Source organism: Coregonus lavaretus, assembly GCF_964263955.1.
Source record: "Coregonus lavaretus genome assembly, chromosome: 7".
NCBI lineage: Eukaryota > Metazoa > Chordata > Actinopteri > Salmoniformes > Salmonidae > Coregonus > Coregonus lavaretus.
The window spans coordinates 47867865-47893467 of record NC_139994.1 but is presented as its reverse complement, the minus strand read 5'-3'; the positions used below and the strand labels follow the sequence as shown (position 1 = coordinate 47893467).

Sequence of the window (25603 nt, the reverse complement as noted above, 5' to 3'; positions counted from 1 at the left end):
TCGAATTAAGTAACGTTAGATTTCAATCTTGATCATTTGTTTTATCGTTACTGAGTGGTAATGCTTATCCTACTCACACATGCGATCTTTGTACTTATGCGACTGTTTGTGAACAGTGTATGGTCATAAAATGGCAATAGTTGTGATAGCACCCCACCTTTGACATGTGCACAAGCGACAGCTAAAATAATCAATAGAGGAAGTATAAATATTTCTATACATAAAATCTACATTGTTCAGGAAGACTGTAATACGTGTTTTTCGTAATGGTTACAATTGTACCATACAAAAAAACATATAATTAACAAAATAGATATGGCACTTATATAATGTTGAAGTGCTACAACAAAGGCTTGTATAGCCTAGTAGTGAATTCGTAACTACATCTATTGACCAAAAGAGGCGGCGTTTTACGCCACCTGCCAAGTACACTCGACAAGAAGCGGCTCAACTCGTGCATGTGCTGCTGAGCTTGCTGACCAGACTGGAGTCTGGATAAGTATTCAGGACTGCTTTCGTTTCGTCTTCAAAGGCATCGGAAAGGATCTGCGTGCCCTTGTGTCAGTGATTGACGTGAGGAAAGTTTATTCTGTTTTTTAGGATCGACAGCAGCATTAGACCAGGCTATTCATTCTGACTACTGCACAGATTCTACCTTCACCACCCGACCACGACTGAGGATTTAAACATTGAAAATGTATTTCAATTTGTAGAAAAAGACTGCTGGCAGACAACCGGTCCTAAACAGCACTATTCATCGCAAGCCATCTGTCTGAACCTTTTGTCTGGATTGGAAATGTGTCGTTGGAAAGCCTTGCTAATCTATGCTGAACTCACCCCGTCCGTGAAAATATGAAACATAAATAATGTTTAACATTGCAACATATGGAGAAACGTCCAGACCATTCTCTAAGAATTTAGAAGACTTTGATTCCATACGCAGTGTGCTTCTATACAGGTCAGTATATTGATACATACTATTGCAACGATGAGGGGAGTTTATATGAAAATGTTTGGTAAACTATTTGCACTTTCTTTGTGTTTCTTCTCGCATTCATTGCACTTTTGTTTGACTATTGTTGCTTTGTCCAAAGCACTATGAATGCCATATGGGATTTAAAGGCCTCGTGCAGTTCGTGAGGAGAGGGAGGGGGCGAGGAAAACAGAAGTGCTCATGGCATGCCCATCTTTTCAGAGGGAGATAGCTTGTTAAAATGTACACTATTTAGATTTTGCAACCTTTGTGGTTTTATTAGACACTCTGCAAATATGAGATACATTTGTATCAAATATTTGCAGAGTTTATCCAACAAATGTTCTGTTGTTTGCTTAGTTTAGGCTGTCAATAAGAGGTAGTATACTTTTTTGTTACTATCAAAGTTATTGCATTGAAACATTAATTCAGTCAACCTCGTTTTATTGCACGTGCATTAGTGGCTAGATGGGGCATGGGTAATTATGTGCCCCTTGTCTGTTTTCTATCCTGCAAACGGAAAGCGTCCATGTTGTCAGGGCAACGTGAAGATCAGCCAACCACACCGAGACGATTTATGTCACGTGGCATAGTTGAAGATCCCGTATGTAGACAACATGGCGAGAGACTGCCAATGCTTATTCAAGTAGCTCCAACTTATTTACTTAGAGTTTAGAGTAACTTGTATCGTGTTGTCGAACACATTTAACAAATGGAATAATGGCTACTAAAAATTCTGGCGCTCGAGATACATGCAGATGCGCGCGAGCCCACGAGACAGGAGGGCAACGACAGGGAGGATGTGCATGACAACGGGAGCTATTGTGAATCAACATACAGTCAGTCCGACTACTCCGAGTAAGATAACCCTGTACATTATTGCTTGTTGCTTTAAAAGAGAAATAAATAAATAATTGTTTTATTGGGCTGTGCAAAATACCATGTTTATAACAGTAGCTGTCTGGTCATCTTCCATCAGCTGCCAGTGCCACCTCAACTTCATGACTTGACAACCGAGGCATATCACTGGAAGCGACTAGGCAGCTGAAGTAGGATGCACACTCACTGTAAAGTGGTCTAGTGGTAGCCTAGTGCTATACTTTTAGTCTTCCCCTATGTGTGGACAGTGGTCAATGCATGATTTTGGGTTTTCTGTATCCTATCTGTTTAATAACATACAAACACTTTTAAAAATATATTTTCATGAAACTATAAAGGCTCATTCATGCATGCATTCTAATTATAATATAAATAAATAAGCCATTTAGCAGACGCTTTTATCCAAAGCGACTTACAGTCATGCGTGCATACATTTTTGTGTATGGGTGGTCCCGGGGATCGAACCCACTACCTTGGCGTTACAAGCGCCGTGCTCTACCAGCTGAGCTACAGAGGACCACAATTATTATACTGAACAAAAATATAAATGCAACATGCAACAATTTCAAAGATTTTACTGAGTTACAGTTCATTAAGGAAATTAGTCAATTGAAATAAATTAATTAGGCCCATGGATTTCACATGACTGGGAATACAGATATGCATCTGTTGGTCACAGATACCTTAAAAAAGAAGGTAGGGGTGTGGATCAGAAAACCAGTCAGTATCTGGTGTGACCACCTTTTGCCTCATTCAGCGCGACACATCTCCTTCGTAAAGAGTTGATCAAGCTATTGATTGTGGCCTGTGGAATGTTGTCCCCTGCAATGGCTGTGCGAAGTTGCTGGATATTGGTGGGATCTGGAACACGCTGTCGTACACGTCAATCCAGAGCATCCCAAACATGCTCAATGGGTGACATGTCTGGTGAGTATGCAGGCCATGGAAGAACGGGGACAGTTTCAGCTTCCATGAATTGTGTACAGATCCTTGCGACATGGGGCCGTGCATTATCATGCTGAAACATGAGGTGATGGCGGAGGATGAATGGCATGACAATGGGCCTCAGGATCTCGTCACAGTATCTCTGTGCATTCAAATTGCCATCAATAAAATTAAATTGTGTTAGTTGTTCATAGCTTATGACTGCCTGCCTATACCATAACCCCACCGCCACCATGGGGCACTCTGTTCATAACGTTGACATCAGCAAACCGCTTCCCCACACGATGCCATACACATGATCTGCGGTTGTGAGGCTGGTTGGACGTACTGGCAAATAATCTAAACGACGTTGGAGGTGGCTTATGGTAGAGAAAGGAACATTAAATTCTCTAGCAACAGCTCTGGTGGACATTCCTGCTGTCAGCAAGCCAATTGCACACTCCCTCAACTTGAAACATCTGTGGCATTGTGTTGTCTGACAAAACTGCACATTTAAGAGTGGCCTTTTATTGTCCCCAGCACAAGGTGCAGCTGTGTAATGATCTTGCTGCTTAATCAGCTTCTTGATATGCCACACTTGTCAGGTGGATGGATTATCTTGGCAAAATGAGAAATGCTCACTAACAGGGATGTAAACAAATTTGTGCACAACATTTGAGAGAAATAAGCTTTTTGTGCGTATGGAACATTTCTGGGATCTTTTATTACAGCTCATGAAACATGGGACAAACACTTTACATGTTGCGTTTATATTTTTGTTCAGTATATATCGCAAGAATCGCAATCGCAATATTTGGTTAAATTTTTTTAGCTATTCTATTTTTTGGCCCATATCGTGCAGCATCCTGCATCCGAGCTCTATCTAGACTGTCTGCAGCACTGACATGGACAGATAACCATCTCCCCTATTTTATCTGGCCATCTCACCTTTCAAAGAAGGTAATCATCTGTGGTCAATTAATGTAGAACTCCACTGTAGAATGTCATGGTCTTGGGTTGTGTCCCAAATGGCAGTATTCCCTACGGGCCCTGGTCAAGAGTACTGCACTATATTTAAGCAATAAGGCTATATGGCCAATATACCACGGCTAACGGCTGTTCTTATGCACGACGCAACGCGGAGGGCCTGGATACAGCACTTAGCCATAGTATAGTGGCCATATACCACAAACCCCAGAGGTGCCTTATTGCTATTATAAACTGGTTACCAACATAATTAGAGCAGTAAAAATAAATGTTTTGTCATACCCGTGGTATACGGTCTGATATACCATGGCTGTCAGCCAATCAGCATTCAGGGCTCGAACCACCCAGTTTATAAATAGGGATAATGGTGCCATTTGGGATGCAGAGGGTATTGAAAGAGAAAAGATGGATGAAGCAAAAGGAACATTCACTGTAGTTGCACTGTTCTGGGTCTACTACTCTACTCTTTTTTTCTTTCATAGTTTGGGAAATTTCTGTTTCCAATTTGGAAACTTAACCTTCACAAATAATGATATGCTATTCACCATCCTTAGTGAATTTATGGATGTGGTTTCCAAGAGCCTACCACAGAGGCGGCACGGCTTAATTTAGAGGGAGACTGACCGACTGAATTTTTGCGGCATTTTCTCTCTTGGGGCGGGGGTGTGGGTTTCCCTCTTGCGTCTCTGCTTGATTAAAAAACAAACCATTTCCAGTCTTTCTCCAGTCTTTTTGTTTTCTTTCTTCCCCCAAATGCCACATGATAAATTGGAACAGAAATGTACTGAGAATGAGTAAGCGAGAAGCTTAGGTATAATAAAACAGCATGCAAATGTAGCGGTTTTCCAGTATTATGAAATTATAACAACATTGTATGTTATATACCGTTACACCTGTACATGATGGTCGTCCTCTTTAAAAATCTGCCTTTCAATCACCACTATCTCCTTGACTGTAGTTAAACGCTGATCCAGAACAGAATGCAGAAGATGGACTATCATACGTTGGCTGTTTAACAGAGGTTCAGTAGTTGTACAGACGTATAATTGTGTTACTAACCCATTTGAATAGTATCTATCATGCGAGACTCATTTTTAGATGGGGATTGAAGTGGGGGAAATGAGAGACTAATCTGTCATATTCTGATGACTGCTAATATGCTCTAAATTACACTGAACAAAAATATAAACGCAACATGCAACAATTTCTAATATTTTACGCCGTTACAGTTCATATAAGGAAATAAGTCAATTGAAATAAATTAATTAGGCCCTAGTCTATGGGTTTCACATGACTGGGAATACAGATATGCATCTGTTGGTCACAGATACGGGGCGGCAGGTAGTTTAGTGGTTAAGAGCGTTGTGCCAGTAACCGAAAGGTCGCTGGTTCTAATCCCCGAGCCGACTAGGTGAAAAATCTGTCGATGTGCCCTTGAGCAAGGCACTTAACCCTAATTGCTCCTGTAAGTCGCTCTGGATAAGAGCGTCTGCTAAATGACAAAAATGTAAATGTAATACCTTTAAAAAAAAAGTAGGGGCAAGGATTAGAAAATCAGTCAGTATCTGGTGTGACCACCATTTGCCTCATGCAGCGTGACACATTTCCTTCGCATAGGCTGCGAAAATAACACATTTACATAACTGTTCAGACCCTTTACTGTGTACTTTGTTTTGTTGAAGCACCTTTGGCAGCGATTACAGCTTCGAGTCTTCTTGGGTATGACGCTACAAGCTTGGCACACCCGTATTTGGGGAGTTTCTCCCATTCTTCTCTGCAGATCCTCTCAAGCTCTGTCAGGTTGGATGGGGAGCGTCGCTGCACAGCTATTTTCAGGTCTCTCCAGAGGTTTTCGATCGGGTTCAAGTCCGGGCTCTGGCTGGGCCACTCAAGGACATTCAGAGACTTGTCCCGAAGCTACTCCTGCATTGTCTTGGCTGTGTGCTTAGGGTCGTTGTCCTGTTGGAAGGTGAACCTTCGCGCTAGTCTGAGGTCCTGAGCGCTCTGGAGCAGGTTTTCATCAAGGATCTCTCTGTACTTTGTTCCATTCATCTTTCTCTCGATCCTGACTATTCTCCCAGTCACTGCCGCTGAAAAACATCCCCACAGCATGATGCTGCCACCACCATGCTTCACCGTAGGGATGGTGCCAGGTTTCCTCCAGACGTGACGCTTGGCATTCAGAGTTCAATCTTGGTTTCATCAGACCAGAGAATCTTGTTTCTCATGGTCTGAGAGTCCTTTAGGTGCCTTTTGGCAAACTCCAAGCGGGCTGTCATATGCCTTTTACTGAGGAGTAGCTTCCGTCTGGCCACTCTACCATAAAGGCCTGATTGGTGGAGTGCTGCAGAGATGGTTGTCCTTCTGGAAGGTTCTCCCATCTCCACAGAGGAAGTCTGGAGCTCTGTCAGAGTGACCATCGGGTTCTTGGTCACCTCCCTGACCAAGGCCCTTCTTCCCCGATTACTCAGTTTGGCCGGGCGGCCAGCTCTAGGTAGAGACTTGGTGGTTCCAAACTTCTTCCATTTAAGAATGATGGAGGCCACTGTGTTCTTGGGGACCTTTAATGCTGCAGAATTTTTTTTGTACCCTTCCCCAGATCTGTGCCTCGACACAATCCTGTCTCGGAGCTCAACAGACAATTCCTTCGACCTCATGGCTCGCCCACACAACGGTTTCTGACAGTTTGTGCAGAAATTATTCGGTTGTGCAAACCCACAGTTTAATCAGCTGTCCAGGTGGCTGGTCTCAGACGATCCCGCAGGTGAAGAAGACCTGGGCTGCATGGTTACACGTGGTCTGCAGTTGTGAGGCTGGTTGGACGTACTGCCAAATTCTCTAAAACAACGTTGGAGGCGGCTTATGGTAGAGAAATGAACATTAAATTATTTGGCAAAAGCTCTGGTGGACATTCCTGCAGTCAGCATGCCAATTGCATGCTCCCTCAAAACGTGAGACACCTGTGGCATTGGATTGTGTGACAAAACTGCACACTCATAAAACATTGGACCAACACTTTACATGTTGCATTTATATTTTTGTTAAGTATAATTAGGATATACTTTTAATCCTCAAGCCAGAGTTGTGTTTCTTGTTCTTGCTCAAATAACCTGATACTCCTTGTCTGAAGGAGTCCCTGGACAGACAAACCACCCCTTTTGGCTCTGCTCTCACACAGTTTCACTCACTCTATGCTCTGTTGGTTCACTCCCAGCGACCTAGAGCCAGAATGGCTGGATGACGTCCAGAAGAACGGTGAGCTCTTCTACCTGGAACTGAGCGAGGGCGAGGAGGAGGCGGCATTGGCTCAGGCCGCCGCCAATCACGGCCTCTCCACCAATCACGTCCGCTTCAGCGAGAAGGAAGCGGAGATCATCAGTGACGAGTCCAGGAAGCTTCCTGATGGTGCTCCGACCAAAGGAGAGCCCAAGCTAAAAAGACTGGCCAGGATCCTTAGGAGGAAGCGGCAACCATCCCAGCACAGAGGGCCCGATGGAGGAGGCAAAGACTTGTCATCTCGTCCAGCGTCCATCTTGAAAAACCAGGCGGGGCAGAGGGTGGGGGTGGTGGTCCAGCAGCTGAAGGAAGTGTTGCTCTACCTGAACCCCAAACGCCTGGGGAGCTGCTCCCCTCCTCCCCAGGAAAGAGGGGGTCTACTGGAGGCTCTGCTGGGGGTGGTGCATCGCCCGTCCTGGGGCAGGAGCCAGAGCCAGGGCCAGGGCCAGGAAGACCCCGCAGGGAGGAGGGAGGAGAGGATCACTGTCCACGGCCTGGTGCCCAACAGCCCGGCTATCAAGTGTGCACAGATACTGATCGGTGAGTGTACAAAACCCTCACTGTGGGTACGTCCGAAATGGCACCCTTTTCCCTATATGTAATGCATTACTTTTGCCATTTCAGACGCAGCCACTGTGATCAGTCATATACAAATTGTATAGAATGCAATAAACTATTTTATTGACATCCATTTATATTATATAAAGTTAGACTTATAAAGTTGTGTTTTACAGTAAATTGTTTTGATGTTTGTAGAGGCTGAGCTGGGCATGGTTGTTCTGGGCAGACCAAGGAATGCAAAAAAACTGAACTGCTGAATCCTAAAGAGTATCCACATGAGTTAGTGTTTAAAGCCATGCCTTTCATGTAGCCTACCAGTCCATGCTAAAACAATTAGACTAGTTAAATACCTGAAATAACTAAGGTGAAATCTGTGTTAGGGAGATAGGAATGAGCAGAAGTCTGCACATTTTACATTTTAGTCATTTAGCAGACGCTCTTATCCAGAGCGACTTACAGTTAGTGAGTGCATACATTTCCATACTGGCCCCCCGTGGGAAACGAACCCACAACCCTGGCGTTGCAAGCGCCATGCTCTACCAACTGAGCTACAGGGGACTCCGCACATGGGCAGGTGAAACTCGTTTTTATACAAAAAGAAACAACAGCACATCTGGCTATTTCTAGATCTGTGGACTGTATCTCTAGACTGGGTACCAGTCTGTTTTGTACACATTCCACACTTTGCCAGTTGCAACTCCTTGTCATGCCAATCACTGTGCTCCTCAACAAAACTATACTATTTCTAAACATGGTATACAATGTGGAGCAAAGTACTTTTACGGAAATGTCACTATTACCCTTAGTCTAAGTTGTCTATATGTAACATGCTGCTGTAAGTGACTGCTGTAAGTGACACTTTCTTCCTCTTCCCAGGTGATAACCTTGTAGCGGTAGACGATGTGGATGTTACCACAGAGAACATTGAGAGGGTTCTGTCCTGCATTCCTGGTCCTACACAGGTGAGTGTGTGTGTGTGTTATGGGACGATAAACCCCAAAATAATATGGGTGACTGTTAATGGGACAATTGACCCTTCGCTAAGCCCCTGTTGAAACCTCTGACAATATTTTCCCAGGAAGCCCAATTCCTCCTTCTAACCACTGGTAAAATCCCCTAACAATGATCTCAAACTGTGTTTTTAATGCACAGTGAAATTAATCACAGACTACCCCTTGCTCTTCAGGAAACTCTTGGGTATGTTGTGGTGGACTGTCATTACAATTGGGAACCTGGTAAAATTATGTTTGTAGTGTGGCTACCGAATGATTCTGAATTCACTTTCAGCATGCAGTCAGCTACTAACCACTTGGAGCAATCTAGTGCTCTCAAATCGTATGCTGATGTCGACAGCAGATGGGAGTAATTAATAACATGGCTAACTTAGCTAACTGACATACATTTCGAGAAAACATGTTATATTAAGCGGCTAGCTAGCTAGTGCTAGCAACATTTGGTGGTCAATGAGACTGAGCTCTAGCTAACCAGCTGAGTTAGCAAACAATGTAACAAAAGTATAATTTCAGATTAGAAAAATACTTCCATCAACATGCATTTCAGGAATCACAGTAGCAAGTACCACTGGCGCACTGTTAAATTATTTAACCATTTAACCAATACATTTTTTAAAGAAAACTGTCAGGTTTTCCCACTCTCCTCACTGGCTTTCATGTGTTTCAAACGTGCATTTCGGACACAGCCTCTGAAACAGAAAAACCAGCCAAAGAAAGGGGAGTCCTCCACATGAACTCAATTACAGACAAACTCGTTTTTTCTAACCAACATGTCTGCTCTGCTCAGAAGTGTTAGAATCTGGTGCCTACACACGCATGGCAGACACACACATGCAAATTACACACACACACTAACACGCAAGGCAGACCGAGACTGTGAGTCAAGAGCTCTCCACTGCCCCACATGTTAAAAGAGAGGTCTTGGAGGCCACTGTTAGTAGAAACCACATGGATGTTGTGGCTCTGGCCAAAGTCACAGATTCATAAGGCTAGAATGCCTTGAGATGGCCCGATTCAGTTGAGATAAAAGTGTGCAACTCGAACTTTCAATGAACAAAACCCAGTAACCCCCTAAAAAAACAACAACATGTTTTACAAATAAAAACATTATAACCCCCCCCCCCCAAAAAAAAAAAATCTCAATGTGTGACTGTGTTCAGGCTTGCTCTTCTAAGCCTTGGGAAGATTATGTTTGTTCACATTTAATTTGCTCCCTGAATCCAGAAAGTGGTAAATATCTGTAAATCCATTGTAGAATGTATGGTGAAGCCTTTTGGCTTCACTCGGCTGTCAAAACATATATAGTAGGAAACAATCACCACCTTTCTACATGAGGAAAACTGTCCAATTCTGAGAAATGACGCTTTGATCGCCATTCAGAAAACCGCTCAAGCTTTTTCCTCAGTCATCTCCTCACATGGTCAAAACAGGGCCTCAAGAAGGAGGAATTTGTAAATGACAGAGTGTCGGCGGGAGTGATGGCGTTTGCGGACAGAGAAAGAGAGCGAGTGGAGAGAGCACGAGAAAGGCCAGACTGCGGCGGGAGTTGTTTGAGAAAACACAGGAAAACAACCATTATGCTGCGGCCACTGAAAGCACAGCTGATTAGAATACGCGGATAGCCGGATAGTAAATTACACTGTAGAGAGGAAGAGAAGAGAGAGAGAAGAGTGGAGGAGAGGGAGATGTGAAAAAACAACAAGGCCTGTTGTCAGTCCGTTGTGGCTTAGGACGGAGCTCTACTGTAGAACTGACATACACAGAGGAAACTTTGGTGGCGTGTGTGTGTGTGCACGTGTGCGTCTGGCTGGGTGTATGTGTGTATGTGGTCATGTGTGTGAACGGCCCTCCCAGGTAGAGCGTGGTAGACAGTAGCAATTATATGGGTGGAGCAGCAGTTTGTATTCAGGTTGGACCACCATGCCCTCTGCCTAACCTCATTGTGTAGTATCATTAGTAGTACTTTTCTCTCTTTCTCTTTCTTTCTTTCTTTTTTTCTTTTTTTCTTTCTTTCTTTCTTTCTTTCTTTCTTTCTTTCTTTCTTTCTTTCTTTCTTTCTTTCTTTCTTTCTTTCTTTCTTTCTTTCTTTCTTTCTTTCTTTCTTTCTGTCTGTCTGTCTGTCTGTCTGTCTGTCTGTCTGTCTGTCTGTCTGTCTGTCTGTCTGTCTGTCTGTCTGTCTGTCTGTCTGTCTGTCTGTCTGTCTGTCTGTCTGTCTGTCTGTCTGTCTGTCTGTCTGTCTGTCTGTCTGTCTGTCTGTCTCGCTCTCTCATTCCCTCTCTCTCTGTCTCTTTCCCTCTCTCTCTGTCTCTTTCCCTCTCTCTTCCCCCCCTTCTCTCTCTGTCTCTTTCCTCTCTCTCTGTCTCTTTCCCTCTCTCTCTGTCTCTTTCCCTCTCTCTGTCTCTCCTTCCTCTCCCCTCTCTCTTTTCCCTTTCTCTTTTCTCTCTCTCGCGCTCTCTCTCTCTCTCTCTCTCTCTCTCTCTCTCTCTCTCTCTCTCTCTCTCTCTCTCTCTCTCTCTCTGTCTACCTGTCTTTCTCTCTCTGCCACTCTGTCTCTCTCTTTCACTCTGTCTCTCTCTTTCACTCTGTCTCTCTCTTTCACTCTGTCTCTCTCTGTCTCTGTCTGTCTGGCTCTCTCTCTTTCTCTGATTCTCTCTCTGGCTCTCTCTCTCTCTGGCTCTCTCTCTCTTTCACTGGCTCTCTCTCTGGCTCTCTCTCTCTCTCTCTCTCTCTCTCTCTCTCTCTGGCTCTCTCACTCTTTTTCTGTCTCTCTCCCTGGCTCTCTCTCTGGCTCACTGACATCAGCAGGCAGGAATCTACCGAGAGCACCCTCCAACCTAACCACATCCCCATTATTTATCATGAGAGAACGTAGTGCTGTAGCCCGTCAGCCAGCCTGGCAGGCAGAGGAACTAGATCTCCTCCTACCCACAGAGTAAAACTATGTTCTATTGTACTATTCTATTCATTGTCAAATGAATTTATTCTATGACATTTGACATTTTTTACAGACTATGCTGAATTGTTTTGACATGCAGAATGTGGTGTGTGTGTGTGTGTGTGTGTGTGTGCGTGTGCAGCATATTGTCAGAAGGACTCTTCTCCATCTCCTAATAACAGGCTACTGTTCCCTGCAGAGCCAAGATGGTGTCCGGCCCAGGCCTGGCGCCTGCCCTGGTGCTGCTCAATGGTTTGTGGGTTTCTGCTGACAGTGTCTGGAGATGTTCTGGCCCTCACCCTAGAGTGATGGATGAATAAAAAACACAGGGAGTGAAAATACAATGAATAAATGCTTAGTCTTTGCAAATGACTTGCTCACTAACCCTTCAATGATTTAAAAGCATTGGATTGATGCAAGCATGGACTTTCTACCACATTTCTGACGCCAGTCCTTTTAACTCCATTAGGGCAGTGATCACTTCTTGGAGAGTTAGAGAGACAGACCATTGCCAGTGTCACAGTCCTGGGCGTGCACCACACACACACACACACACACACACACACACACACACACACACACACACACACACACACACACACACACACACACACACACACCTGGTTCTGATTCGTCTCAATTAACTTCAACCAGAAGTCCTTAGCAGGCCTCTTTAGTGCTGACAGGTTACTGCCCAGAGCCAGCACTGTGTGTGTGTGTGTGTGTACACAGTTCTTTTTTGCATTTGTATTACAGTTTGTTTAAGTCTGCGTGTGTAGGCTATAGTATCCTGCATGTATGCATTTGGGCTATAATTGCCTTTTGAAATACAAGAGTGCACAGACATAAGCCATCTGTAAATATGTGAGTGGTAGCATACATCTCTCCACCATAGTGTTACGTGTTTCAATGCGCGTGCCTGTCCTTAGTGTGCTTGCTTAGGTTTGTGTGAATGGTGGTGTGGTGTGCAAAAAGCTCTGAGAATGACAGAGGGCTGTGCTGCTCTGTGCTCTTCTGCCACTGTTCTGGGGCTTGCCTTGTGGCAGGATCTGTTTCTGATTCTCACACACACACCCACACACATCCATGCTGCTTCTCTTTCAGTGGTCAGGAATATCATCTATTTCTCTCTCTCTCTCTCTCTCTTCATCTCTCTCTCCCTGACAATCACCATTCTTCTATTACTCTACTTCCTCTTTTCTTGAATGAATCACATCTACTTCCTCTTTTCATGAATGAATCACATCGACTTCCTCTTTTCCTGAATGAATCACATCCCTGATGGCTCTGTCTACGTGAACCCTTCCTGCTTTCCTGTAGCACCAGGCCAAATGAATTACGCTGCAGCCCTAATGGACTGAATTAAATGCTGTTTATGGCTATATTATGATTACAGTGTAGTTCCCCTGCCGATTGTGTCCGACTGTTATTCTCCAGGGTCTTACAAACTCACTGCTGGCTTTTGTTTTGTAGCCAAACCCACATCCTACACCTTTTTTACAGTGTTTGAAAAGGGAAAACTCAGAATGGCTGTTTTTAGAATATGCTGAAAAGATACAGATGATGATGATCTCTTTAGATAACTATCTTAGTTTATTTCTCCTGCTTTCTCTTTCTCTTTCTCTTTCCCCTCCCCTCCCTCCCAGGTGAAGCTGACCCTGGAGACAGCCAGTCCAGGAGGTCCAGGGGAGGGTGGTATGGACATGTCCTCTGCTCCCAGGCTCAGGCCCTCTCCTTCGGTCAGCCAGCTGGTGCGTCTACTGTGGGGCGAGGACACGGTGGAGCTCCAGATGTCTATAGGACACATCCCTCACATCGTCATGTACCTGTCACTCAAACTGGACTCAGACTCCCCCCTGGAAGAGGTCAGTTCAGTTGGACTTTGTCCGAAATGCACCCTATACCCTTTGTAGTGCACTACTAAAGACCAGAGGCCATAGATAAAGTGTAGGACTGGGGGTAGGGTCATCTGATCCAAGGTCTGGTTAAAAGTAACCTCTACCGTGATCTTTCTTTACATTCACAGCACAAGTCTACGGTAAAGGTACGTTTTGTTTCCTCATCAGTAAGTCGAGAGTGTATAGGGCCCTATCAATTCTGTGTTGCAGAGAACGCGGAAGGAATCACGGAATCCAGACATTAAAACGAAATTCTACAATATTCAAAAATGTATTGAACTTTATTAGAACATTTATTTGTTTATTTGTAATCATAAAACATGAACAAGATGCATCAGTGGTTCGTATTTTCCTGGAACTTTCTGAAATGGCACAGGAATGCCCCTGTGTGTGTGTGTGTGTGTGTGTGTGTGTGTGCGGTGCACTTTGTGTAGCCATTAGCATCATTAGATAAGCGTCTTCACTTAAATGTTAACTACGAAGTAGCCTATGCCTACCTGGCAGAATGATATCATGATTATTTGCATGAATCCAGTGGCCATTTGTTTTGCAAACTCTGCAATCACATAAGCGCTACAGAAACATCGCTAACTGAACAACGGTCTCTGTCTGGTGCTCACTTGAATTAAAGGGTAACTACACCCAAAAATCTAAATTTCGTAGATTTTTCCCAGACCTCAAAAGGGGTCTCCTGATGTGGTTTAAGCATTGTTGTGAACTTAGAACAACCAACCTATTTTGTTGTTTTTCAACAAAAAAAGTGTGATTTTTTGAGAGCGAAAACCCAACAGAAACCTGGAAAAACAAAACGGAGAAAACTGCATTTTTTAAAAAACTAAACGGAATCAGGCAAAAAATAAGAAGGATTTGATAGGGCCCTAATAGTAAGAACACATTCGACCAAGAAGCAAAATTGGAAATTAAATGTACTTATTGTACCTTTTACTGTAGTTGAATGTTAGCTAAGTGCTTTCTTGAGACCCAGTGAAGAGCGCCTCATGGATGCAATAAATGTGTATGCAGTCAGTAACTACTTAACTGCATTAAGAGTAATTTAATATTTTAAAATACCAATGTATAGGAAATCCCTAGCGCAGCACTTAAAAAGCTTGTTGGCACACACTGTGTTTTCTGACTAGGGCATGAGTACTCGAGTACGCAAACGGACGTCAAAGCTTGATCTTTAACCAGAGATAAAAAATATATATATAATACTGTCAAACTATTTGGTGAAACGTGCTTTGTGGCCGCACGAACGGGCAAGTAAAACTTTGTCTTGAAGACAATATTAATTTGCTTTGACTCTAGTGTTCCATTTGTAAAAAAGAAACCAAGCCAAGCATCACACAGTTCTTCTCCCTAAATTCCCTTTCCCCTCCATGTCTCATTCACTCAATTGCGTTCCGACTGCTCCCTCCACACACTTGTGCTGAGTGCGCACACAAGCTCCCGTTATGCCTACAGAAATAAATGCCTATAAAAACGTATCTAACTGATGGGATACCCAAGCTACATTCTTTGCCAAATGACAACAGTTTTATCACAAATTCAAAATGGACTGGTTGTTTGAAGTAGGAAAATATGTGTTCCAACAACGAGCTGCAGTTTTGGAGTAATTGCGCCACATCTATTTTCCACTTAGGCTACTTTGCGAACTGTAGTGCCATTTAGAATTGGTTATCCTAGGCTATAACACCACATAGACCGGTTCCACTGAAAATATGCAAAAACATTAGTTTGATAAAGACAGCGTATTTTCATCAGAATCATCAAGTGTATGCCTACTCACCAAATAGATGCCGTGTCCGTAATTCATCACCGTGCAGTGTTCAATGTGGAATTGTTAATGGATTTAGAAAATTCCAAAGAACCGGCAGAATAAACTAAATCGAACGTCTGTATTGCGAAAATAAGACATACAGTGGGGGAAAAAAGTATTTAGTCAGCCACCAATTGTACAAGTTCTCCCACTTAAAAAGATGAGAGAGGCCTGTAATTTTCATCATAGGTACACGTCAACTATGACAGACAAAATGACCAGTTGATATTATGGTTTCAATAAATGAATCTTAAATGGCACTTGCTTTTTTATTGACTGAATGTACTGTATATGGGACAATTTCGCAATTAGGATTTGATATCTGTAATAGTTATGATAAATTAGGCATTGTTGCGCACGGTTGACATATAGATGGATAAATGCACACATATTGTTTTCCAGTGTGGGCCATGTGTTAAATTTGTTATTATTTTTTCATTGAGTGCTCGAGTACAAAAATAAAAATCACGTGAGTATTCGAACAGTCAGAAAATGTCAAATGCCCACCCCTATTTCTGACATGAAGCAGAAGCTTTAGAGAACAGAACTACTGCTCTGGTAGGCTTCCAGTTCCAACAGCATCCAAAACACACACACACACACACACAGTGGAGAAACAGAGGTAGAAACAAAGTCTGTTCCTCTTAGTAATGTATCCTTTGACGATACATAAATCAAATCAAAGTCTATTGGTTTCGTACAAAGATTTGCAGATGTTATAGCAGGTGCAGCGAAATGCTTATGTTACTAGCTCCAGAAGGTTAACCAACCTAGGTTAACCTTGCAACATAAGTTAACCATTACATTAGTAATGGGATAAATAATAACAGTAAACGCAGCATCATTTCCCAGAGACAGTTCAGGCTTATTTTTCAGCCACACTTCATAGTGGGAGGATATTCTTACAACCTCAGCAACAGATTTGCTGTAATTAAAATGATTTGAAGTAATTGTATCAACAATTGCGTCAACTTAGATTTGTCTTTGTGAGCCTCCCGAGTGGCGCAGTGGTCTAAGGCACTGCATCGCAGTGCTAGCTGTGCCACTAGAGATCCTGGTTTTGAATCCAGGCTCTGTCGTAGCCGGCCGAGACTGGGAGACCCATGGGGCGGCGCACAATTGGCCCAGCGTCGTCCAGGGTAGGGGAGGGGAGGGAATGGCCGGCAGGGATGTAGCTCAGTTGGTAGAGCATGGCGTTTGCAACGCCAGGGTTGTGGGTTCAATTCCCACGGGGGACCAGTATGAAAAATAAAATAATGTATGCACTCACTAACTGTAAGTCGCTCTGGATAAGAGCGTCTGCTAAATGACTAAAATGTAAATGTAAATATGTCTTTTTCAAGCCTAAAATGTGATACCGAACCTTTAATTGTGTGCAGGCAGGGTGATTTTTGCTATTTTCCTACTTAGTTTTAGAATTATTGAGATTATTTGTGAATTTATATTTTGATATTATGTGCTTGTCTACACTACCGGTCAAAAGTTTTAGAACACCTACTCATTCAAGGGTTTTTCTTAATTGTTACCATTTTCTACATTGTAGAATAATAGTGAAGACATCAAAACTATGAAATAACACATATGGGATCATGTAGTAACCAAAAAAGTGTTAAACAAATGAAAATATATTTTATATTTGAGATCCTTCAAATAGCCACCCTTTGCCTTGATGACAGCTTTGCACACTATTGGCATTCTCTCAACCAGCTTCATGAGGTAGTCACCTGGAATGCATTTCAATTAACAGGTGTGCCTTCTTAAAAATTAATTATTTCCTTATTTCCAGTTGTGTTGTGGCAAGGTGGGGGGGGGGGGGGGGGGTATACAGAAGATAGCCCTATTTGGTAAAATACCAAGTCTTATTATGGCAAAAACAGCTCAAATAAGCAAAGAGAAACGACAGTCCATCATTACTTTAAGACATGAAGGTCAGTCAATACGGAACATTTCAAGAACTTTGAAGTTTCTTCAAGTGCAGTCGCAAAAACCATCAAGCGCTAGACTGTGTGAATCAGGCCTTCATGGCCTTCATGCAAATAAACCACTACTAAAGGACACCAATAAGAAGAAGAGACTTGCTTGGGCCAAGAAACACGAGCAATGGACATTAGACCAGTGGAAATGTGTCCCTTGGTCTGGAGTCCAAATTTGAGATTTTTGGTTCCAACCGCCATTTCTTTGTGAGTTGGATGATCTCCGCATGTGTATTTCCCACCGTAAAGCATGGAGGAGGAGGTGTTATGGTGTGGGGGTGCTTTGCTGGTGACACTGTCTGTGATGTATTTGGAATTCAAGGCACAGCATTCTGCAGCGATACGCCATCACATCTGGTTTGGGCTTAGTGGAAATATCATTTGTTTTTCAACAGGACAATGACCCAACACACCTCCAGGCTGTGTAAGGGCTATTTTACCAAGAAGGAGAGTGATGGAGTGCTGCATCAGATGATCTGGCCTCCACAATCCCCCGACCTCAACCAAATTGAGATGGTTTGGGATGAGTCGGACGGCAGAGTGAAGGAAAAGCAGCCAACAAGTGCTCAGCATATGTGGGAACTCCTTCAAGACTGTTGGAAAAGCATTCCAGGTGAAGCTGGTTGAGAGAATGCCAAGAGTGTGCAAAGCTGTCATCAAGGCAAAGGGTGGCTATTTGAAGAATCTCAAATATAAAATATATTTTGATTTGTTTAACACTTTTTTGGGTACTACATGATTCCATATGTGTTATTTCATAGTTTTGATGTCTTCACTATTATTCTACAATGTAGAAAATAGTGAAAATAAAGAAAAACCCTTGAATGAGTAGGTGTTCTAAAACTTTTGACCGGTAGTGTACGTCTCTGCAACGCTCTCGCTGCTGAATAAAGTAGACTCGAAGCGTAAAAGTATGCCGCTTCAAGCGAGCCTTGCTTCGTGCTGCTTTTGCTTGTGGTATAACATGTCTCATAGATCACCTTGAATTGTGACCACATTGGTTACACAAAAAATTACACATAGGAAATACACTGTCTGACAGGTCCCATAATCTCTTCTAAAGCCAGTGTGTAGTCCGGTTGCAATAAAGACAATTTACCTTATAAAAGGTTATGTTTGTTCCTGTTCCGGTCGTACGGCTCACCACAAACATGGCATATATCAACATATTTTGATGGGGTTTTAATCCGCGATTTCCCAGCCATCCCCACCACTGTTGCACCTACGACACTAATTTACATTTACATTTGAGTCATTTAGCAGACGCTCTTATCCAGAGCGACTTACAGTTAGTGAGTTCATACATTTTCATACTGGCCCCCCGTGGGAAACAAACCCACAACCCTGGCGTTGCAAGCGCCATGCTCTACCAACTGAGCTACGCGATCTTCAGAATGAAACCACTAATCTAGTGAGCACCTCCACCCAAGCAAGGCATTTGATTGGTTTGACATGTAGCGAGGCGTCACTGATTTACACTGGGTTCCTACCCCTTTTTTAGCTGATTTTGTGCCATGGACTTCCCCAGGCTTCCTGTTTCCTGGTTCTCGACAAGGCTAGTTTGCTGGTGACCCAGAGGTGAATGTCTGGCATTGTAAGAATTATCCGAGCTTTTGTCCTTGTTTCCATGGCTATGTGGCCCTACTCCTTATTCATCCCCCTCCCCCCCCCCAGCTCTCTCTGAAGTGGTCCGCTCCACACCCTTCATAGCAGACAGCATGGTGTGGAGAATACTAATGACAAAGACTATACCTAGATCCTGCCCTGTGCTTTCTTCTCTAACGGACTGTGTGTGTGTTTTGTGTGCGTGTGTGTGTGTGTGTGTGTGTGCGTGTGTGTGTGTACCTCCATGTCCCCTCAGCAGGAGATCCTGTACCAGTACCCAGTGTCTGAGGCATCCAGCCAGCTGAAGGGAGTCAGAGGGATCTTCCTTACTCTGTCTGACATGCTGGAGAATGTCACTGGGGGACAGATAGTCAGGTAATGTAGAAAATTCCCCACCCACTCTTGACTGATTTCCACCTATCACCAATTAGACTCACTTCAAGCGGCTCTGAGATCTACCGAAGTCCTAAATATAGAAATTCCATTAGTTCATACCATGATTGTATTTCTCCTCTGTCTTTCCCCCTGCACCTGTTCCTCCTCCCACTCCCTCTTTTTTTGTCTGCATTCTACCCCTCTACCTTCTTTTTCCCCTCCTCCCCTCCCCCTCTCCTCAGCTCCTCTCTTCTGCTCAGTAAACAGCTGGTCCATGTGGGCTACTGGAAGGAGAGCAACAACCTGCTGGTGATCGGCCTGCCTGCTGAAAGGTACCAACACATCAAAGTCATCCAAAGTCCTTCACAGCATCCGATGCATGCTTCCATATTCAATACACTGTCTCAGCCAATCCCATATGTTAGCTAAATGTTATATCCCTTCCAGAATATTTGATTAATAAAATGGTCGGTCAGTAGCTGAAGTTCTGAGTGTTTTTTGGCCTCCTCGTGGATGTGACTGTTTCATCTCTCTTATTCTTCTCCAGGGTTCCTCTGTTGTATCTGCAGACGGTAGTAGGAGGTGTAGTGAGGACTCTCAACGTGATGTACGGCTGTCTGGACAGGTCTGTTGTGCTGACAGCTCAGGGAAGCATCCTGAATTTGACCAACAGTAGTGCACAAATAGGGAATAGGGTGCCATTTCGAACGCAGGTTTGATTTCCTGGTTCAAGCGGTCCAAGTCTTTCTGGCTTCCCATTTGAAGCAAGATAATTTATACTGTTACATTACATCAAACCTAAACAGGTTGTTGCCTTCTTTTAACCAACCACTTCTTTCTCTCCCTCCTTCTGTCTCCGCCTCCCTCCATCCCTCCCTCCCTCCTTCCTCCCTCCCTCTCTCTCCTCCACCCCTTCATCTCATCTCTCCCTCTACCACACCGTCCCTTCCTCCATCCTTCCCTTTCTCCTCCTCCTGTCTCCATCCCTCCCTCTATCGCCATCGCTCCTTCCTCTCCTCCACAGTGCGTTCTGCGAGGCGGACCACGCCCCCAGACTGGACCATTTCTTCTGCCTGTTCTTCCAGAAGCTCATCCAGCCTTCCAGGTTGAGTGACAGCTTCGGGGCCACGCCCCCTGACGTATCGGGGACTCTCTTCCTGGACGGACTGCCAGCGGTCCAGTGGCTCACTCTGCCCCCTGAGATAAAGGTCTGGATGGGCCACCACTTTGGGCCATAGTTGTGATGAAACTTTTAAGAGCTCTTCTTTATTGACGTCTTCACCATTTGATGTTTGTGCCTCGCTTGTTAAGTCTTCTGAAATGTTTTAGGTCGTAGGATGTTTTAGGCTGTCAAGTCAGTGATACGTTTAGCAATTTGCTCTTGCAATAATATATTTAATGGGCTGTTTTTCCACCTTGTTGGATTTATGTATTGTCTTTGCTGCCCTCTGCTGTCTGGCGGTAAAAACGACGTGCTCCTTGCCAGCAATTCAGGCAATTTTCCATGTCTAGCTTCAGAGCATGTCTGACTACAGCCTTTGTGAATGCAGAAATAAGTCTGTCTCTGATATAGAATTAGAATATTGTGTCTGAATTCTACTTCTATGGTCTCTGATTATCTATCCACAGATGGAGGTGGATACCATTCTCTCAGACTTTGAATCATCAGATTTTGGAGAAATGGTAAGTCAAATAATTACATAGGGCTTTAGTCAAAGCAGTGCACTGTGTAGGGAATAGGGTGCCATTTTGGAAGCAGACAAGGTGTCATACTGATTCCCTTTCCCATTAAACTGAGCCACAAGCTGTCTCCTCCCCTGTGTAGGGTCTAGTAGTGAGAGGAGAAGGTGAGTATTTCTGGACTGGCCTGTATATTTCATGTAATGGAGGATTAGATCTTCTTTATACCTGTATCCTCTAGCTGATTCAATTAAGCAGGGCTGAGAGAGAGGGAGGGAGGGTGGCGGAGAGAGCGTGGGGGAGAAGGAGGAGGGGGATAGAAGGATAGAGTGGCAGGAATAAGATTCACTACACAATCATTCATGTCTGACCTAAAACTGATAATGAAGTTTCTCTCTCTTCTCCCTCTCACTACCTCTCTCTTCTCTCTTTCTCTCTCTTTCCTCTCTCTCTCTCTCAATCTCTCTCCTCTCCCTCCTCTCTCTCCCTCTCTCCTCTCTTTCTCTCTCTCTCTCTCTCTATCTGGCAGTCAGAGGACTTCTATGGCATGAGGCGTATCTACGTGGCACTGGGCTCCTGTCTGTTCTACAAGGTTGAGTGTCGTGTCACACACACACACACACACACACACACACACACACACTCACCTGACTACTATCTGCTGGGCCGCTCTCCTTTCCACACACACACCTGGGCCCAAAGTGAAACTCGAAACCTCACAGAAGGGACAGACAGACACCCTTGGATGGATAGGAAGAAAGAGCCAGTTAGATATGATTATATACAGTGTATTTGGAAAGTATTCAGAGTCCTTGACTTTTTCCACATTTTGTTACGTTACAGCCTTATTCTAAAATTGATATTTTTTGTATTTCTTTTATCAATCTACACACAACACCCCATAATGACAAAGCAAAAACAGGTTTTTAGAAATCTTTGCACATTTATAAAAAATTAAAAACTGAAATACCTTATCTACATACGTATTCAGACCCTTTGCTATGAGACTCGAAATTGAGCTCAAGTGCATCCTGTTTCCATTGATCATCCTTGAAATGTTTCTTCAAATTGATTGGAGTCCACCTGTGGTAAATTCAATTGATTGGACATGATTTGGAAAGGCACACACCTGTCTATATAAGGTCCCACAGTTGACAGTGCATGTCAGATCAAAAACCAAGCCATGATGTCGAAGGAATTGTCTGTTGAGCTCCGAGACAGGATTGTGTCAAGGAACAGATCTGGGGAAGGGTAGCAAAAAAAGGTCCCGAAGAACACAGTGGCCTCCATCATTCTTAAATGGAAGAAGTTTGGAACCACCAAGACTCTTCCTAGAGCTGGCCGCCCGGCCAAACTGAGCAATCGGGGGAGAAGGGCCTTGGTCTGGGAGGTGACCAAGAACCCGATAGTCACTCTGACAGAGCTCCAGAATTCCTTTGTGGTGATGGGAGAACCTTCCAGAAGGACAACCATCTCTGCAGCACTCCACCAATCAGGCCTTTATGGTAGAGTGGCCAGACGGAAGCCACTCCTCAGTAAAAGGCACATGACAGCCCGTTTGTAGTTTGCCAAAAGGCACCTAAAGGCTCTCAGACCATGAGAAACAAGATTCTCTGGTCTGATGAAACCAAGATTGAACTATTTGGCCTGAATGCCAAGTGTCACGTCTGGAGGAAACCTGGCACCATCCCTACAGTGAAACGTGGTGGCAGCATCATGCTATGGGGATGTTTTTCAGCGGCATGGACCAGGAGACTAGTCAGGATCGAGGGAAAGATGAACGGAGCAAAGTACCGAGAGATCCTTGATGAAATCCTGCTCCAGAGCGCTCAGGACCTCAGACTGGGGTGAAGGTTCACCTTCCAACAGGACAATGACCCTAAGCACACAGCCAAGACAACACAGGAGTGGCTTCGGAACAAGTCTCTGAATGTCCTTGAGTGGCCCAGCCAGAGCCTGACTTGAACCCAATCTAACATCTTCGGAGAGACCTGAAAATAGCTGTGCAGCGACGCTCCCCATCCAACCTGACAGAACTTGAGAGGATCTGCAGAGAAGAATGGGAGCAACTCCCCAAATACAGGTGTGCCAAGCTTGAAGTGTCATACCCAAGAAGACTCAAGGCTGTAATCGCTGCCAAAGGTGCTTCAACAAAGTACTGAGTAAAGGGTCTGAATACCTATGTACATTTCAAGTATAAATGTTCAACATTTTCTACAAACCTGTTTTTGCTCTGTCATTATGGGGTATTGTGTGTAGATTGATGAGGAGGAAAAAACTATTTAATCCATTTTAGAATAAGGCTGTAACGTAACAAATTGTGGAAAAAGTCAAGGGGTCTGAATACTTTCCGAATGCACTGTAGATGGGATATCATCACCCAGGATAACATGCTGTACCCCCTTATTCTCTGGATGGAAAATCATCCGCCTAACAATTGATGCTGAATTATTAATGATTTGTAGAAATAGGTTGTTCACTTTGTTCAAGTCTCCATCCTCATGACCTTTGTATAGAGAGAGTCTGGCACTCTAATACGATGGGGTTGTGTTAGTAAAAATAGGAAAATATTCTATATTCATTGTGTTATCTGTGTGTGTGTGTGTTCTCTGTCTCTCTACGTGTATGTCTCTGTGCCTGTGTCCAACCCCAGGGCTATCTGATTGCGAACCACCTCCCCAAGGAGGACCTGCTGGATGTCTGTCTGTACTGCCAGCACTACTGTCTCCTCCCCCTGGCTGCAGAGCAGCGCGTGGGTCAGCTGGTCATCTGGAGGGAGGTGTTCCCTCGCCACCGCTCACAGAACTACCAGACCCAGAAGGACCAGAACCAGACCAAGAACAACCACTGTACCATGCCTGGCTACTGCCTGCCCCAGGGACGCTACTTCCTACTCATAGTGGGACTGGTAAGACCATAGATACATACATATAAAAGGACATATAGAATCATGCATTCTCTATGAAGACCCTCTTTTCCTTTAGTTACACTAATGTTTTGTTTTTGTGTAATTTCTTGCTGTTTTTCGCTAACGTTCTTTCCTTCTCTCCTCCTCTTTCTCTTTCCCCTCTAGCTGTCTCTCAGACAGACATCCAACATTTGACTCTAGTTTTGTGTTCCAGGATACCAACTACTCACAGACATCTGTTATCCCATACATTCTCTCTCTCTCCTTCTCTCTTTCTACCTCTCCCTCTCCCCCAGAGGCACTTCATGCAGTGTGTGCTCCTGGAGGAGGGTGGCTGTGCGGCCTCGGCCATGGAGGCCCCTGGGCCTGACTGTGTGTACGTGGACCAGGTCAAGGCTACCCTCCTACAGCTGGAGGAGCTGGACGTCGGGATGGAGGAACGCCTGGCCGCCCCACCTGCCCCTTGCCTCTCTTGTGCTGACTGGTTCCTCCCCTCCTCCGCCCGTGACAAGTTAGTTTCAGTTTGACAATTTTAAAAACATTTTTTCTTTTTTTATTGAGGATGACACAAAAAGTTCAGTTTCCATTGTGGTCCTCAGGTTAGACACCCTGGCCGCCTCGTCCCCTGTCCTCAGCAAGCTGGCCGGGGTCGTGAAGCCACCCTCCTCGGCCCAGGGAGGAGGAAAGGTGGTGGGCCGGAGCCTGTTTGGAGGAGGCGCCCGGAGACCTAGCCCCCAGAGGAGTCAGTCAGACAGTGGGAGCGAGGGACAGCCGGACGGGGGTGTAGGAAGGCCAACTGGACTCAGTCCACACTCCACCCCGGACTCGGCCCGGAAGCTGGTCGGGCAGAGAGACTCGCTGGGTTCTGGAGGATCTGATGGGAGTCAAGGCAGTGGGAGCATTTTCAAGGTAGGGTCTTAACCTTCTTTCCCCGATTGCGTCTCTCATCCTTATATCTATAAAAGAAATGGGTTATGGGTTTTGTCGAATACCAATGGAGCTTTTATTGTTTCCCACCTCCCCTTAGATTCCCAGGATGAAGCATCCTAACCCGTTCTACCTGGGCACCCTGAAGAAGTGTCTGACAGAGAGAGAGGAGGAGATGTACAACACTATGAAGTGAGTGAAACAGGCCAGCAGTGTTAGAAGTTAGTTTATCCTTCCCTGTTGTAATAATGTTCTAACTCTCCTCTCTGCTGTGGTCCTATTCTTTCATTCCATCCTATTCTATTCCACCCCATTCTCTTCTATTCCATGCCATCTCATTCCATTCCACTCTCTCTGTTCTGTGTTGGCCAGGTTGACGTCTGGGGCAGAGAACACTCTGTTCCACTATGTGCTGATGGAGACGGTGCAGGGTATCTTCATCGCTCCTACACACAGGGAACTGGCCCAGCTCAGCGGCTCCATCCACCCTCAGCTCATTCGCAACTTCCACCACTGCTGTCTCTCCATACGGGCTGCCTTCCAGCAGAGTCTGCCGCCAAGGGTAAGATACAGAACGGAAGACACACACACACACACAGTGGTGATTTTAGCATGGAAATCTTGGTGGGGCAAACTCAAAAAAAAATTGGGATGCATGCCAGCAAAGCCACTACGCAACACTAAACAATACATTAATTGCACTATAACGGTGACAAACGGTGCCCATAAACTGTTAGGGCCTACATAAAGCTGTCCCGACAGCGGAGCTTTCCTTTCAGCACCATGGCTATCAGCGGAGCCTCATCTGGCAGTGAAACAGTTCATTCAGCCTCATTTACTGCCTTTTTAAAAAACATAGCTGATATGGCT

General features: G+C 44.5%; 1 protein-coding gene across 1 annotated transcript in view; it reads left to right on the top strand.

The window, feature by feature from the left end:
• Window positions 1-866: 866 nt before the first annotated feature.
• LOC311132801 (protein inturned-like) overlaps window positions 867-25603 on the top strand; it is a gene marked incomplete at its 5' end in the record, with an annotated part of 31357 nt that continues 6620 nt past the window's right edge. Inside the window, 15 exons of the mRNA XM_084166140.1 lie at window positions 867-958; window positions 6978-7579; window positions 8477-8562; window positions 13195-13413; window positions 19100-19218; window positions 19461-19550; window positions 19766-19843; window positions 20243-20426; window positions 20848-20901; window positions 21428-21490; window positions 23552-23806; window positions 24103-24317; window positions 24406-24715; window positions 24834-24925; window positions 25106-25295. Of these exons, the coding sequence (XP_084022266.1) occupies window positions 867-958; window positions 6978-7579; window positions 8477-8562; window positions 13195-13413; window positions 19100-19218; window positions 19461-19550; window positions 19766-19843; window positions 20243-20426; window positions 20848-20901; window positions 21428-21490; window positions 23552-23806; window positions 24103-24317; window positions 24406-24715; window positions 24834-24925; window positions 25106-25295 (2649 nt within the window). The remainder of the gene's footprint in view (window positions 959-6977; window positions 7580-8476; window positions 8563-13194; window positions 13414-19099; window positions 19219-19460; window positions 19551-19765; window positions 19844-20242; window positions 20427-20847; window positions 20902-21427; window positions 21491-23551; window positions 23807-24102; window positions 24318-24405; window positions 24716-24833; window positions 24926-25105; window positions 25296-25603) is intronic.